General features: G+C 31.8%; 1 protein-coding gene across 1 annotated transcript; it reads left to right on the forward strand.

Annotated features, from left to right (window-relative positions):
• The first annotated feature begins 221 nt into the window (after nt 1-221).
• On the forward strand, nt 222-7731 carry LOC148604490 (uncharacterized). Its single transcript, XM_088550976.1, has 5 exons — nt 222-319; nt 2015-2085; nt 5921-6032; nt 6834-6898; nt 7104-7731. The coding sequence occupies exons 1-5, from the start codon at nt 225-227 to the stop codon at nt 7541-7543; spliced, it is 783 nt and encodes a 260-aa protein (XP_088407102.1). The 5' UTR covers nt 222-224; the 3' UTR covers nt 7544-7731.
• The last annotated feature ends 8932 nt before the right edge of the window (nt 7732-16663 follow it).

A 16663-nucleotide genomic window follows, 5' to 3' on the forward strand; every position in this document is an offset into this window, starting at 1 on the left:
ATTATGTTATTTCAATAGGAAAAACAAATAGTATGCTCCTTCAAATGATATGCTTCTAAATCTTTAAAATACTAACATGTACACGAATGGGGAAGTTCAAATCTATATAAAGTTATAGTTCCTAACGTTGTCAATTCATTTCCGGACTCTATTGTAGGTCATCCTATTTCCATTTAATTACACATTACTCATTATTTCCTCGTTTTCGTGGTACCAATTAGTTCATGAAGATGGTCACGTTATTATTATGTGTTTACATACTACTTTTCAATTTGCCTTTAGCAAGTGGGAATCAAAGAATCTGTTACAAAAAGAGAAGGTATACTTAAAAAGTAATTTATGACTTGAAGTGTCAATGAATAATTTTATTTAATGATGTTAATGCCGGCATGTTATAGATATCAACTAGACTATAATGGGCATTATATATACTTATATTTAGAAATATTGTTTGGTTTTGTTTTGTTTTTTGTTTTTTGTTTTGTTTTTGTTTTTGTCTTGTATCGGATGTCAAGACATTATTACTAATCTATTGAATTTAAAGTTAACGATTTTTTGTCAATATTTTGCTTCAATCTGGCTTGCTTTTGTTTTTATAGAAATCTTATTTCCTCCCGGTTAAGTGCTTACATTTTTCAGCAATTGTATTTTAAGTTACAGTTTTGTCGGTCATAAGGAGTCAAGCAACTTTTTAGATAATGTCGACTCCTTCATCAATTTCCATGTTTTTTTATTTACCTTCTACAAAAATAATTTTATTACTACACATCGACACGATATCATGTGATAATAAATAATTGTAAATGGTATAAAGTAGCACTTCAGCTGCAAAAATGGATACACGATTTGATACAATGTCTAACATATTTTGGTTATAAGAAATTAACATGCGGCCTTTCATAAAACCATTAGTCTTAGAATATCTTCTAAGTCCAGATAGATTGAGATAAATAATCAAACATTTCATAATATAAGCCACTCGAAAACAAATATAAAAAATTATAGCTTTATCAGGGTGTATCCCATATTATTAACTGATGACTTAAAATACAATGTAAATTGCCCCTTTAATACAACAGGAGGTTTTAGCAACCAAAATTTATACAGGGCAATTGCCCTGTATTAATTTAATACAGAGCACATGCCCTGTATTAATTCTGGCCCTGTATAAAAGTTAAACTTGTCCGCCATTTTGTTTGAAACAGACTATAGAATTTTGTTTGCCAAAACTGACTATAAATTTGCAGTGTTATGTGGAATAGACCGTAACTATCGCTTTTGATCTACATATTAATAAAATGCGTTGGAAAAGCTAAAGAATGCATTAAAAACCTAATTTGAGAAGGTATCAGCAAACTTAGTATATTAATATAGATCTATATAGAAAAGATCAGTTGGGGTGAATAAATGCATCAAGAGATCTGGAGTGTTACAGTCTTCACTAGGAAATATGTCATACTGAGCTGTATTTAAAGGTTTGTAGAGATAACTCCTGTTATTTTAAGTCATCAGTTAATAAAGGGATCATAAAATAGTTATTTTCATATTAATCCTGTATTATGTCCTCGTACAGTCGTATTGGGTTGAGATCACTTGTATTGTCCATTTAATAACCCTATATTACGGAATTTACATGATTCCAACAAAGGCCGCTTCTTATGACGAGCTTAGTGAATTTAAACCCTAATTCAGTCCATGCATGTATTTACCTTTTTGCACAACTCATTATTCTGACTGTATAAGAACTGTTCATTTTTAATAATTGACACATGAATTATACCGCTACTCATAAGACGCGGGCCTACATTACATTACTTTGTCCACTTCCGTCTGTTAATTTTTTTTATATGTAACAATTACTTTGCTTCTGTCGAGGGAATACTTAGATATTTGGTATATTGATTTGTTTTATTTATTATGACCTTTAAGGTGTCTCTGTCCTTTACAATTTAGACAAAAATGATTGGGTTGGGTATTTTCAGCACGAACAAGCGTGTAGCATCATATTTTACAGATTACATGATGGAACAGAAGCAACTATCTATCATTGCTGTCGGCCATTTACAGACAAAAATGGGAAATGTGGTAAGATTGGATATTCAATCATACTAGATTAGGAAACAGGTATATGCGTTTCCATAGTCACACCAGAAATTATTACGCCTTAGTGCATATGCAGTAAATGTTAAAACTAAAATATTGGTGTCATGTGTAACTGACTAAAATTCCTTTTGACTGGTCTATTCGAGAGGTATCATTGAAATATGCATTATCTGTGACATCAAAATATATTGATAGTTATAAAATAAGAGTCGAGATTTTTTTATTATTATTAATTTATATTATCAATTACGACCAACACTGGGTGAGCTAATTTTCCATACTTTATTGATTAGTATCATACGATCAAGAGTTTGTTTGTCCTAAGTTGAAGATTTAGATCGTCTACATTTAATTTTAATGGGGGGGGGGGGGTGCTTTTATATTGAGGGTCATTGATATTTTCATTTAAAACTGTTCAATGAAATGTTTTCGTCCAGCTTTACATGTCAATCGCATTTCTCTGTTTAAGTTTCTCCTAACTTGTATTGTGACGGGTGCCGCTGGCAAAGCAAGATATGCTTACTTTTCAATAGCACTTGATGATACTCCAAGTTATGGTAGAAGTTTAAATTGTTAATGCTTATGATTTTGTGGGTTGTCCTGATTATTCAGTTTTTTATACTTTTTTTTTATCTTATCCTGTATGCTACATTGCCTATGTGGAATGTCCTGGTTTTCTGTTTGCATGTATGTAAAACACTTGGATTTTAATGTCCCTAGATCGTCCTTTCGCTTCAGTATTGTTCTGTCGATATATGACATGAAATTAAAAGTCTGGGAGTTTCAGTAAAATACAGGAACCAACAAAATGATAAATTATACAAAAGCGTGGGAATTATTGTAGTTGATGTAGTAAGTAAATTATCGAGTTTAACGGAAATATTGAAATTAATACATATGAGAAGGTGACACCTCTGTGAACAGACAAAATAGAAACAAATAATCACGAAATGTCACTTAGCTATAAAAACGAGACATCGCTTAAATGAAAATGAACATTAAAGATTAAAACTTAAGTATAGTCTGTAAATATAATAACATTTTTTAAACACTGAGGCTTCATTCATTGCATTTAATATGGTAGTACCTTTTGGTGATGGATTTGGCTTCCTCTTTCGACAGTCTTGGTTTTGAGTACTTCTTGTATACAACTAATATTTTGTTTATGTATGTTCTTCTTACGTATTTGATTTTAATGCTGTGATGAGAGGTTACTCCTTGAAACACGTGTACAGCATATCGACATTAACAATATATAAAATGAATTTTTTTTTTGTATTTAAGTATCAAAAGTACGACATACATTTTAAGTTTGGTTGTTCATTGTTTCTATGAGCATGTTAGTTAGTATATGTCATATTCATTGTTTTTGCTGTCTATATTCCCTGTATTGTCGTTATCCTTTGAACATAATCTTATACGATAAACGTTCGAATCTCTTAGCTAGGTTTCCTGATTTCCCTTTCATACAATTAAGCAGATAGTTCTGTGGGTTGGTTGCATTCCCAAAAGGATCAGACAAGTTATATTTGTAGTACTCATAAAGGAAAATTTTCTGTGATGTCATCCAGTCTCAAAAGGTCTAAATCTGAAAACTAATCGTACGCACTGTTGTCCTTAAAGTCTACAGTGTTCCATATGAGAATCAAGTCAAGCTTGCATCTCGTATGGATAGTTTCCCGACAGGACAGACTAAGTCTGGTGACCATTTATTTCAAGTAAAACATTCAGACAACGTTTAACGCACCAGGCAATGTTCTACCTCTTTAAATGATATACTTGACTACAACGATGATCACAAAAGAGACGTAACAATTACAAAATATGCAATATTCTGATCATCGACACTTTTTTACTGCCCTTACCAACAATACTTATCACACAACAAGCAAGGCATGATACAAATTGATAAAAATGCAACGTACCCCGTGTAGTCTATGTCAGTAAATCACAATCAAGATTAAAAAAAAAAAACAACAACAACATATTGTTATCATTCGAAAGTTAGATAAAAACAATACCCAGCAGTTTATCGACCTCATAATCCATAACAGCATTCAATCCTCTCTATGAAAGTCCATATTCTTACACAATACCAAGCGAATAGTCGTATCTTAAGTGAAAAATGCAACAAGAAAAGAGGGCAATACTGAATACCCAGACTAGCAATGCAATGTCTTATGGATGCAAAGTCAATTTCAGAGTACATGTATATATATATGTATAGGAAATCGTTCAAATCTATATAAAAATACATAAATGACGATTTTTTGTTCGAGAAAAAATCCAATATGGGTAAGGAATCATGGTCATTGAGACTGTATACATCAACTTATATGTATGGTTTTTTTCGTAGATAGTCTTCTTCTTCTCATACAAAACCTCTTGCTCTTTATCACATTCGCACGAAACTTTACTCTTTACCCCTCACCTATCAGTTAATTGCTCTGTCTTTACAAAGCAAGTCTTATCACTCTAATTTCTAAGCTTATTTCAGTATTATTGAACAGCCTATTGGCCTTTTTTCTTATTATTTGTAAACAAATACGTACCATTACCCACTCTTTGTTGAAAACTCGGAGAGAAACGTTTATTTCTTCTACTGCCATTTACCAAAATGGTCTTAAATACCATTACTGAATATTTAACTCCATCATAAAACCGTTACTTAAAATAGACCGTATTTCAAAATCAAATCAACACCATTTTTTTCATATCCTATACCTTACCAATTGCATTTACAATTTTCAACTGCAGTAGGTATTTCAGGACTTTCAAATTGAGAACTTCAAGCTAAACTATCTTACTGATATCGCCAAAGTTATTTATTCAAATATTGTCCTTCTGGTAATGTCTATACGGATGATTTACAAACTCGTAAAAAAAGAACCTATCAGTAAAGTACTTGTTTAGTTTTCACGCTACATCTACTGAAAGTTTAACAACTATAAATTTCTTATTGACGAAGTGTAGGACTTTGTCAGCAAATGAATAAAACAAGAAGAAAAAAATCCTTCATTCATGTTAGAGCGGGTTAATGCAATAAGGCCTTATAAGAGTTCTAAGTAGAATAAGTATAAATGCAACAATGTTCAAAAAGCATGTTGTAACAAAACCATCGTCTGTTATACATGGTATGTATTCATGCAGAAAATAGAAGTTACAGGACTTATTATCCAATAATACTCCTCTTCTTTCGGTATTTCTACAAAAATCGCTTAAGTGATTTTTCGTTTGTGTATTAGACCAAATTACTCCATTTAAGAATCAATACAAATAATGTTTCAGAGTCGGGTGGTTAAAGTGAAATACAAAGCCTTTTTCGAAACTTTTAATTTCGATACTTTAAGCCGTATCAAAAAAATTGAAAAAAGGTTTCAAATCTTACCACGACACTTGTTTTTCTTTTGTATTTGTATGCGATGATGTTTTGTTTTCAAACAAACTTGGATTCGTGATTTTCATGCATCGCATCTACCTCAAATGCAATTGAGATAGAGGACACTACAAACACAATAAGTAAGTCCCATATCGTGACATAATCTTAATTGTTGATATGAAGGCAAAACTCTTCACATAAATATACGACAAACACGAAAACCTCTCATTTCGTATCTTGAACTTTGCTTTAGTTTTATCTGTGTCAACACCCCTTTCAGTCACATTTTAGGTGATAATTTGACATATCGTTATGTCATTACGATAATGTCGGTAAAGGAAAAGAAAATGGACTACAATGAAGTTTATAAACTATTTGTCGAGCTGACCAAAGCGCAAACTGTTGTCAATTTTAAAACCTTTTAAGTGGCAATTTCAGGTTGTTCTATTGGAAGTCGATTCGTTCCTGAATTTTCAGACTGTCTCATGTGCGGACCTGGTAAATATGGTGACGATTGTGTTTTCACCTGCAGATGTTTGTTTAATGAAAGGTAATAATTTCGACAATTTTTTCATTTGTCAAAATACATCAAGTTTATATAAAAAATAGTTCTCCGTTTTTCTTATTCAAGAAAGATGAAATCGTCTTAGTTTGTGATGAACATACTTGGTATTTTGATTTAAAAATGTAAAAGTAGATAATTGTTTGTAATTTTGAGAGTCTAGAATGTTCAAGATTATCCAAACAATTGTCACTGTATTTTTTTCAGTTATTTCATTATTTGTGTCGCATGTTTGAACACTGCACATAATTTACATAAAACTTTCAATGAATTGAAACGATGTTTATATTCAAATTCCGGTATGCTATACACATGTTTCAAAGAGTAACCTTTCAGCAGTATTAGAACCAAATGATAGGAATGTATTAACAAAAATGTAAATAAATAAATAAATAAATAAAACGGAGGTACAACATTTTTTTAAATATCAATACATATTAAATGAACATGATATTCTATAAAAATATAATTACACATAAATGTTGAATACTTTCACTATGTTTTACATTGTTATCACTGATGTATATTGGCTCTAAACTAGGGTTAATGGTAAATATCGTTCCACACAAATTGACTTTCCGTATTTTTGCTCTTGAAAACTCAATTGTCTTATAAAGATTATCAGCCTTAAGCATTATTCAACACATTTTTAAATCATATCATATCATATCATATCATATCATATCATATCATCCGTAAATATAATTACCATGAATGATATCGAATTATTACCTACATATGCATGTTATTACAGAAAATTATATTTTTAATGTTTGTTTTTTTTCATAGTTGCCATCCCGTCACAGGATGTACTTCAATTGAAATGTCAGATGTTCCACCACATCAATCTACAAGTAAGACAATATAATATTTAAAATGTTTTGCACAACGGTTCAAAAGAATTTTCGTGATATAAAAAAGAGTAACAGAATAACAGGAAATAGAATATTGAGTTTTGTTTTCAAATTTCAATTTTTTAGCTCATATTTTTAAATGTTTAGTTCAAAAACCTTGTCATTTAATTCTAATATATAAGTGTATGTTAATGTTATTTTTAAGGAAAATCAGTAGTGGATATCAACGTATTTCCCGTAGTAGTAGTAGGTGGGGTTGGTGTCTTAACGACCATTGTAATTGCCTTCGTATGCTATAAAGTAGGACAAAACAAAATCATTCGATTGGTTAAAGAACATTATAATCTTTCAAATAATCGAAAGCAAGCTTTTGTGTGTGCTACATGTAACATACAAGTACCTGGAGGCAAACCAGTGAAATCAACAAAGGTAATTAATGGTGGATATTTAGATCCCATACCAGCAAATGACGACTTAAAGTCTGATATCCAACCATATGCAACAATGCGTTTTCAGAGAAAATTGGATGACGACACCGGTATGACATCAGAGTATCTACACCAGTATCAACCAATTATGAAAACGACTGTAGATATCCATCATTATGATCATCCAAATCTTCCGTCTAACAATAATGAATACTAAAAATATTTATTCTTACATACTAGCCAATTGCTGTGCTTAATACTTTGACTAATGAATGAAATGGCCAGTTTTTTTCTGTTTTCTTTTTAAATTAGAAACAATACAAATAACCATTTTCCATGTTGTTCATAAATCAAAATGATCATGCAATACTTTAAATAAAGTGGTCGCTTTTGTATTATTATCAACGGTATGTCGTTATTAACATTCATCGATTTGATGTTTATGTACAGAAAATCGTGCCATAATCAGTATCACCTGTCTTTTGTGTTGTCAAATTATTGAAACAGGAAAATTGTTATCGCGTTTGTAAGCCTTAAAGTATGACAAAACAGAGACCTTAGATTGGTTAGAGAACATTTTAATCTTTCAAATCATCAAGAGCAAGCTTTTAGAGTTGTATGTGCTACATGCAACCTTGAGGTTTCGAAATTGTTTCGATGTATATTGCTCGAAATGAACTGTGTGTATGCTCAACAAAAATGATTTATTTTTCATATTAATGTAACTTTTACGTTTCCTAAATTGACTATCCTATTTAGATTACATTTCAGTGTTTACGTTATGAAACCAAATACAGATTAACACTACAATAATGCAGAGGAAGATCAATCCTTTTTTGTCACCCTTTAAATGATATGAATTCTTCGATCTATGTTTCATGGGTGGTATGTCAAAACCCAACCAAAGTGACTATGTTTCTAATTCAGACAGTTTCAGACTACTGAATCATTATTTGTTTGTAAATCGGTTAAAATATTATGTAAACTGTGTATGAAATTATGCACTCTTTGGAAATGAATGTACGGTTTTCTACAAAATATATATCTGCATACAGTAATGACCATTGTTTGTAGAAAGATAAGTTAATTGAACCAACAGTTCATTGTTTCTTCGGTGGATTTTTCGAAACCAAACCATAAATTTTAAAGTACTTAACACTTGTTTTGAAACAAAAAAAAAAAAAAAAAAAAAAAAGAGACTAGCATCTGTTACAAACGAGAATCAAAATTAAATTACATATCCAGTGAGAATGCATCCTCTATAGGAAAAACATTTTAAATCTTCAGCCAGCGAAATGGCTCATAATGTACTATGAAATCATCATACCCGAACAATGATAAAGAGACTTTAACATTAATGATAAATGAATTACTAGTTTTTTTCTCAGATATCAAACAGGAAATAGGGTGAGAGGTGTTTTACATGTAGTATAACGAAGTTATTAGGTAGAGAAGTCGCTCGAATAGATATGTCAATGTTCATAAGTTTGGTGACTACCAGGAATTTTGGAAAGTTATCGGCGGCGTTGCTCCCATATACGAGAGATTTCCATTACATTGCCGAACGAACGGACTTGGAAATGACTACTATTACAGTAGCAATTAGTTCAAATGTTTTATGAAATTGCAAGAATGAAAAATTAAGTTTTTGCATTTTGAATTATGTAAAATGTAAATCATTATATCGATTAAATTCGGACCTAGATCGTTAATTGCATAGACACCTTAGTTGATACTAGTCTAAACAACTGAACATTTAGTAGAATCAGTGAAATCGTTTACGGTTTACGGAGAGGTTTTCTGCATAAGATAAACGAAAAATCAATCTTTGTTGACCCAATTCTTTACCCTTTTGCACTAAGCCCAAAACGGATACGCGATTAGTTGGTTCATGTTCCGATTCAAATGTAATCGATACATGTCCCGCTAGTATTTTTTTAAACGTTTGTGTGGTTAGTATTCTTATAGAATTCGTAATATAGAAATACCTTATATCTATTATTTCTTTATTTTATTATTTATTACACAGTATTTGTATAGCGCATAATCTAATTATACAAAAACATATAAAATACATTCACAATATATCAAAATATAAAAAAAAATGAATAGCATATTTAACAATTTGGAACACAATTACATAGATAAAACTATTAAGCGGATACACATTAAAAATAATCAAAGAACAACACAATAAAATCAATACTTCAGTCCAAAAATAAATAAAGTAAAATATTTTAAAATGAATAGAATATTTTCAATATGTCAATTAAAATTACGTATCTTAAAATGCAGTGAAATTTTAATAGAATTAAAAATGACGGACAACATTGAAATTAAATTGAAATTTGTCAAAAAATAAAGAATGTATGAATAATATATAAATTAATCAATAAAAGAGCAATCAAGTGAACCAAGATTCTAGGAGAAATCAAAAGAATATAATCCAGGGACAAAGACTAGACATGGAAAACAGACAAACACGACAAAGAACATAAAGTAACTATACTAATACATACAAAGTAACAAAAACAAATGAGTAAATGAGCCTCCATCAGAAAAAAAAATACACAAGGTACACCGGTGGGGTAAGCATCCTCTTCTTTTCCAGAAACACCCACCAAGCTGCTCATTACAAGTAAAGTCCGGGGTAGACGAAAGAGGAAAGGAAAACTATGTCACGTTGAACAAACCAGTTTTTATGGCGCAAATGGATACACCGTAACGATCCACGCGTTCATGATGACGACCCTAAGACTTCTGTAATGATGAATTTAATCTTTTAGCAACATAACCCTGTTCTAAAAGTCTACTTGTTAGAATTCTAGCGCGATACAAAAAGTCTATGTAGTTTCAGCAAGCTCTGGCATAACGTATGAGTTGTGATATGAACACTCCATACGCAGGTGCTGAAGGGATGAAAGGAAAGTTGACAATTCTGAATGAAAAATGATCAGGTTTATCGTAAAGTTTGGTCAATAGTTTTCCTTTACCATCGATTTCTAAGTGTAGGTCAGGATAAGAGTCTGTAGTTTCCTTTTTCTCAAGTTCTTTGGGTTAGATGCGATGTATCAAATCCCCTTAGTTAGGATTGTTTAAAGTAATACGTCATCTATATAGCGGAAACAGAGATTAAAGCTAGCTAAACGATATTCTTTCTTTCGGATCAGATCAGCTATAAAGTCAGCTTCATAAGAGTGAAGGAATAGGTCAGCAAGTAAAGGCGCACAATTATTTCCAATTGGAATGCCGACTGTTTGTTGAAAAACGCGTCCACCACACTGGACAAATATGTTGTCTATTAAACATTCCAGCATTTTGTAAACTTCCTCTGTATATTTGGAAGATTATTTTAAATTATTTGTTACAAAGTATGAGAAATCTCTACCAGGAACTATATGTTTGTGTCTAGGTGTACCATCTTTGTTTGAAAAAAAAAAACAACGATATATAATGCTTTTAAGTCAGGATTTTAACTGAGTACGGGGAATAGAAGTATACAGTGTTGACACATCACATGTTTTAGTGCTATTATATTATGATTGTAATCTTGAACTGATTGTCTCTAAAGGATCCACATTGAATTAATACCACTACGGGAGTAAAATGTGTTCAAGTTATTACTATTTCCATTTTACTTTACTATCAATCAACGTTACACCAATATTGGCTTAACAGGACAAATAGAACCAAAGTATTCATAATAATGTTGAGCTGTGTATTAACTAAATAAAAACAAAACAAAACAAAACCAAAAAAAAAGCAAGCAAATAAACAAACAAAACAAAACAAATTAAAACAAACAGAAAATACAACACAAAAACAACAACAACAACACAAAACAAAACCAAAAAAAAAAACAACAGCAAAATACCAACGAACAAAAACTACAACAACAACACCAAACAAAACATTAAATATATAAGCATAGAAGGGATAATTGCCTAAATGACAAATCAGTGTACATGCACTATTTACAGACAGTAGTTGTACATGCCTAAAACAGTTGCTTATGCTCAATCAAATCGTCCTAGGAGACATAACACAAAACTATATTTTTTTGTCTGCAAAACGTACTACATCCTACGTTCATGATAAGAGGAAGACATAGAAAATAACAGCAGTAATACGACCCATACTTCTACCACACTCTCCAAGAGGAAGAGATAGTTGAAAACCATAACTCCGTCTAAACCTCTCGTGGTCTTTCTACTTAACACTATGAATGTGATCTTCCATTTATGTATTGGATTCCTTAACTCCACAACAATCCATACACACAACGCTACAAAGCATGATCTGTAAAGTGCACAACCAAACCGCTTTCAGAACTTTTAACCTCTACACTCAAAGCTGTCAAAGAGGTTCTCCACGAGGTGTCCTGCCACGACACGTGTTTCTCCCGTACTGGTATAAATTCAATTTGGATCCTGAAAAATTCAACATTTCTTATTGAAACCCGCAATACAATGTTATTAACAGAATATAATATCATTTAAACCTATGTTTTTCAACTTTTTATATTTTTAGTCCCAATAATCAGTTAAAAAACCGACTCAAAATCATCATACATCGTTGTTACTCCAGAAAAGACCGAAAACCTAGTTACAGATACGTAATTCTTGGTAGAGATTCATCATACTTTGTAAATAAACTAATTCAGATAATCTTTCAAATAAACCGTGATGTTTTCAAAATGCTGGAATGTTTTTTTTTATCGACAACATATTTGTCACGTATGTCGAATGCGTTTCTGAACGAACGTTCGGTATTCAAATGGGAACAAATTGTGCTCTTCTACTCGCTGACATATTCCTTTACTCTAATGAGGCTGATTGTATAGCTGATTTTCCAAAGGAAGGAACATCGTTTAGTCATAGTCTTTACACTCAGTTTCCGCTATAAACGTTATCATTAATCCATCCTAGTTTCGGGGATTTTATACATCGCATCTACTCCAAATCAGCATCTAATATTTACTTAGGAATTGACGGAAAAGGACAAATTTATACAACAAATGTGAAGACTTTCCATTCCGTACTCTCAGCTTTCCTTTCCGTTAAAGTAAGCTTTATATTAGCATTCAAATTGCACTTAATCCAATACTGCAGTGTCCGTGAGTCTGTGGTTTCGACCAATACCATGATAGTGGACACTTTCAATATGGAGATTATGCAACTATAGAGGTTTTGGTTTTGTTGTGATACGTTTGGTACTGCCTGAACTCAAATATAAACAACAATCAGGCGAGATTTTTAGTATTAAATGGAGATATTGTTTTCCCTATTCGTACAAACAATACGTTATAAAACATTGATTGAGATTTCTAATACCAAGTGTCAACTGGTTGTTCCATATTATATTTAAATTAAAATCAAGAAGATTATGTTAAATACTTGTATACAAATTAGTACATATTTTGTTTTAAACCGAATAATTAGTGCACAAAATTAAAATTGTTTATTATTTTAAATTTGCACGAATAGACCAGTGAATATCTTCAAAATTCACATTTTTCTGTTCAAAGGAAATTACAACCGAACATAAGTCAAATCGCAAACAGAAAACCATCAAATAAACTGACAAACACCAATTACTTGTATAAGATGACAAAGTTAAACAATTCTAGTTTCGATGATTTGATACATGTACATCGCATCTATTCCAAAGAACTTGAGATAAAGGATACTATAGGTACTGTGAAGTCTCATATCTTGACCTACACTTACAGATCGATGGTAAAAGCAAACTATTGACAAAACTTTACGACAAACGTGACGACTTTTCATTCGGCATTGTCAACTTTCCTTTCATCTGTGGCAACATCACTTCAGCACCTCCGTATGGAGTTTCCATATCACAACTCATACGTTATGTCAGAACTAGCCGTAGCTACGCGGACTCTTTGTATTGCGCAAGACTTTTTACACAATTAGGCTTCTGGAACAGGGCTATGTTGCTACAAGTTAGAAGTCATCACTACAGATGTGTTATGGTCGTCATCATGAACTCGTGGATCGTTATGGTGTATCCATCTTCACCATGAAAACTGTGTTCAACGTTTCATAGTTACTACTTTAGGTATTTTATGTTCTTTGTTTGTTCTATGTCTGTTTTCCATATCTGGTCTATGTCCCCGAATAATATTAGTTTGATTTCCGCTAGAACCTTGGTTACTTTTATCATAAACTTTCAACGGACTCCAACACTAAGATGATATCATCAATATACACCAATAGAAATAACTTCAAACTTAACAAGACGTTTTGTTCAAGGTGATGCACATTAAAATGAAACAAAATAAGTGAAAGTACATCACCTTGCATAACACTGAGATTGTCAAAATATAGTCAGATAAAAACGTTGAATGGAATTAACATTCAGTACTTCGCCTACTTTGTCTCTAACATTTTTCCAAAAATATACGATTCACAGTGTCAAATGTTTTAAGGAAATTAACAGAACGATAGTATAGTTTTTCACTTTTACAAAAAGTGTTCTACAAATTTAACACCAAAAATACAATTACTGTAGTATAACAAGTGTGCATTCAGTACACATCATTATTACTTGACCCATTAAAAAGACATGCATTTAAAATAGTTTTGAAGAATTCAACTAGATTGCTCTTCACGACTACTACCCCTATAATTACTTGTAGAGCGGTAACAAATTTGTTTTAACCATGTTGTTTGAAAATACCAATAGTACAGATGTCGCACGATATGGCAACATTAAAGATTGTACATTGTACACCTAGGAACCAATCATTATCAAACACATCAGTTTGGTTTTGCTCATCAGATAATCGAGTTGATTTTGATAACTCCATTGAGGACAATTACAATTACAATTTGTCTCTTTCTAAATTTTAGCTGAAACGGTTTTTGAATATCTCGCTTTGACCTTGACAGACAATTACCAGGTTACCGTAAATACGTGTGTGTGTTTTTTTTTGTTCGCCAATATATACTTAAGATGACCTCTTTGAACTGTTTAATTCATTTGGTTGCGCGCTGTTCCGATTGAATTTTCCTTAAGACCTGCAATAACTTGTATACAGCTCACAAGATTTTGTTTTAAACCAGCGCTCGCCACATTGCCTCGTGTGCCCAATGAATCGTTTCTTTTGCTACTTGACAAATGGCCTAACAGTGTCGATAAAGCAGTCAGTCAGAAAATTGTTGACTTCAAAGTCTTTCCTCTTGTAAAGTTGTATTAGTTATATTGCTTACAATGGATGTAAGTCCATCTGTTTTAATGAGTAATATTTAAAAGCAAATTCGTTTACATTTGCTGTTCCACTTTTTAAACTTCCTTATTCGTACTACATTTTTTTCTTTGTACTAATTCTAGTGGATTTTCTTATACGTTTGCAAATTGAACATGCACTAAGCATGGTCAATCACGGTTGTTAAATATTGACCTAGTCAATACATGGTACATCGTGTATAAAATCATGACGGATTCAGTTGGCGAAGCAAGACATGTTTACCCTTCCAGAGCATCTGATGTCTCTCCCGATTTTTTCAATGGCCTGCCCTTTAACAATAAGAATTCATATTGCAGGTACTTCAGTTTTATGTGTGATGTATCGTTTTCCTTATCATTTGTTTGTATGTGCAATCTGTTTTGTTCAGTTCGCTTCATTGTGTATATTATTCGTTTTCGTTTCTGTTTTAGGATTTTGACATATTTGAATTGTCCAAAATCTGACATTTCGGAAATATACTACCCATATTTAACATCTTAACATTTATCACGATGATGATCGCTGATATGAAACGACAAAGCGGTCTTATGTTGACCTTTTTTTATGTGATATGTCTAGTCATTTTGCACTTTGTAGTTTTACTTTTTAGCTTTGTGGTTATACCTTTTCACTTTGTGGTTATACATATTCACTTTTTTGGGGACAATTTTTCATCGTATTATTATATACTTTTTCTATTTTGTACTGATACTTCTTTACTTAATTGTTTTCCCTTTTTTCTTGTGTAAAAAAATAAGAATAACACAAACGTTAAAGTTTTATTTCAAAACTCCAGTAACGGTGGATTATTTGATACATTCTAAACAATGGTTTGGCACATTTGCTTATTACATCTAGGATAAAATGTTTCGCAGGGTGCAGCCTGGATACAATAGCACAGTAAAGATCAAATACTTATGGTTGGGACAAGTATGGATACGACTTATTTTGGCACATTTTCAAAGATATTTACGTACTTATTGTGAAAATAGTTTAGAGATGAGGGTAATGCTTGTTTTATGTCTCTTCTTGTCATTGTATTCCTTTATGTTTCGTAAGTCTTACCTCGCTAAGTCTACAGAATTCAGACGTTAGTGTCACAGAATATTGTGGAACAGCAATGTAGACATGAAGATGCCTTTACTAGGACAGTTCAGCTTAATTCTAAGAAATAGTAGTGTTGCGATCCCCTTTTGGTCCCTTATTTCAAAGCTGACGTGTCTGAACAGACAAAAAAAAAAAAAAAAAAAAAAAAAACACGATGCACCCGTCGTCCTGCTATGCATACCCCACTGGTAGAGGAAGTTGATATTGTAGAGCAACCAAAATTGCTAACAACATATGCCCTCCCATATAAAAACACACAAATTTCAAAATCAATCCATTCATTGGGAGCCGGGATAATTGCAACGAAATTGTGGACGGACGGATTGGCGGAATGACGGATGGGCAAAATTATTTCAATATACCACCCACTCGTTGAGAGGGGTATAATATTTTAAATGGAAACGATATATTGTGTCCTCCAAGGAGGTGACAAAACATAAATACATTACTATCTCATTGGACAAAACTTTACAACCGAAAATATTCACGTGTACTTTACTAGTTGATAAAATTGATGTCATTATTAATAACTTTCAATGAATAAAAACTTTACTTAATTTTGCTATAAATTGAACAGTAGCAACGATGGAAAAAAATGCAAATATATATAAATGAAAAGGTGTTTTTGCTTGAAAGAACTAGTCAGTAATTTCTAATAGTGTAAAACTGTAGCGATTGTATTTTAAATTTTCATAAAGATACATTTCAAATAATGTTTTTTTAAATTCAAAATGTAAACTGAGTTCAGCAGAATAATCACCAAACAAATTTAACGCGCAAATCTTCCGGCTGTAAGCTTGACAACTTTCTAAGGGAAATACTCAAGTGCTTTACAAATCAAGCAAAGATATTCTATTCTGTTTAAAAGATCAGATTCCACTTGTGGTAGTGTGTGTACTATTATAAACTTTGTACAACCTAGAAGCAAATGCAAAGCAAATTATTATCGATCAAATCAAAGAGATGATTAGATGAATA

This window comes from Perna viridis, chromosome 10 (genome assembly GCF_037379345.1).
Source record: "Perna viridis isolate PV_CMFRI_1.1 ecotype Kerala chromosome 10, ASM3737934v1, whole genome shotgun sequence".
NCBI lineage: Eukaryota > Metazoa > Mollusca > Bivalvia > Mytilida > Mytilidae > Perna > Perna viridis.

Coding starts and splice junctions, on each gene's coding strand:
- LOC148604490 (XM_088550976.1), top strand. CDS start 225: ATGAAGATGGTCACGTTATTATTATGTGTTTACATACTACTTTTCAAT. Junction 320..2,014: donor ATCTGTTACAAAAAGAGAAG/GTATACTTAAAA, acceptor CATATTTTACAG/ATTACATGATGGAACAGAAG. Junction 2,086..5,920: donor AGACAAAAATGGGAAATGTG/GTAAGATTGGAT, acceptor TGGCAATTTCAG/GTTGTTCTATTGGAAGTCGA.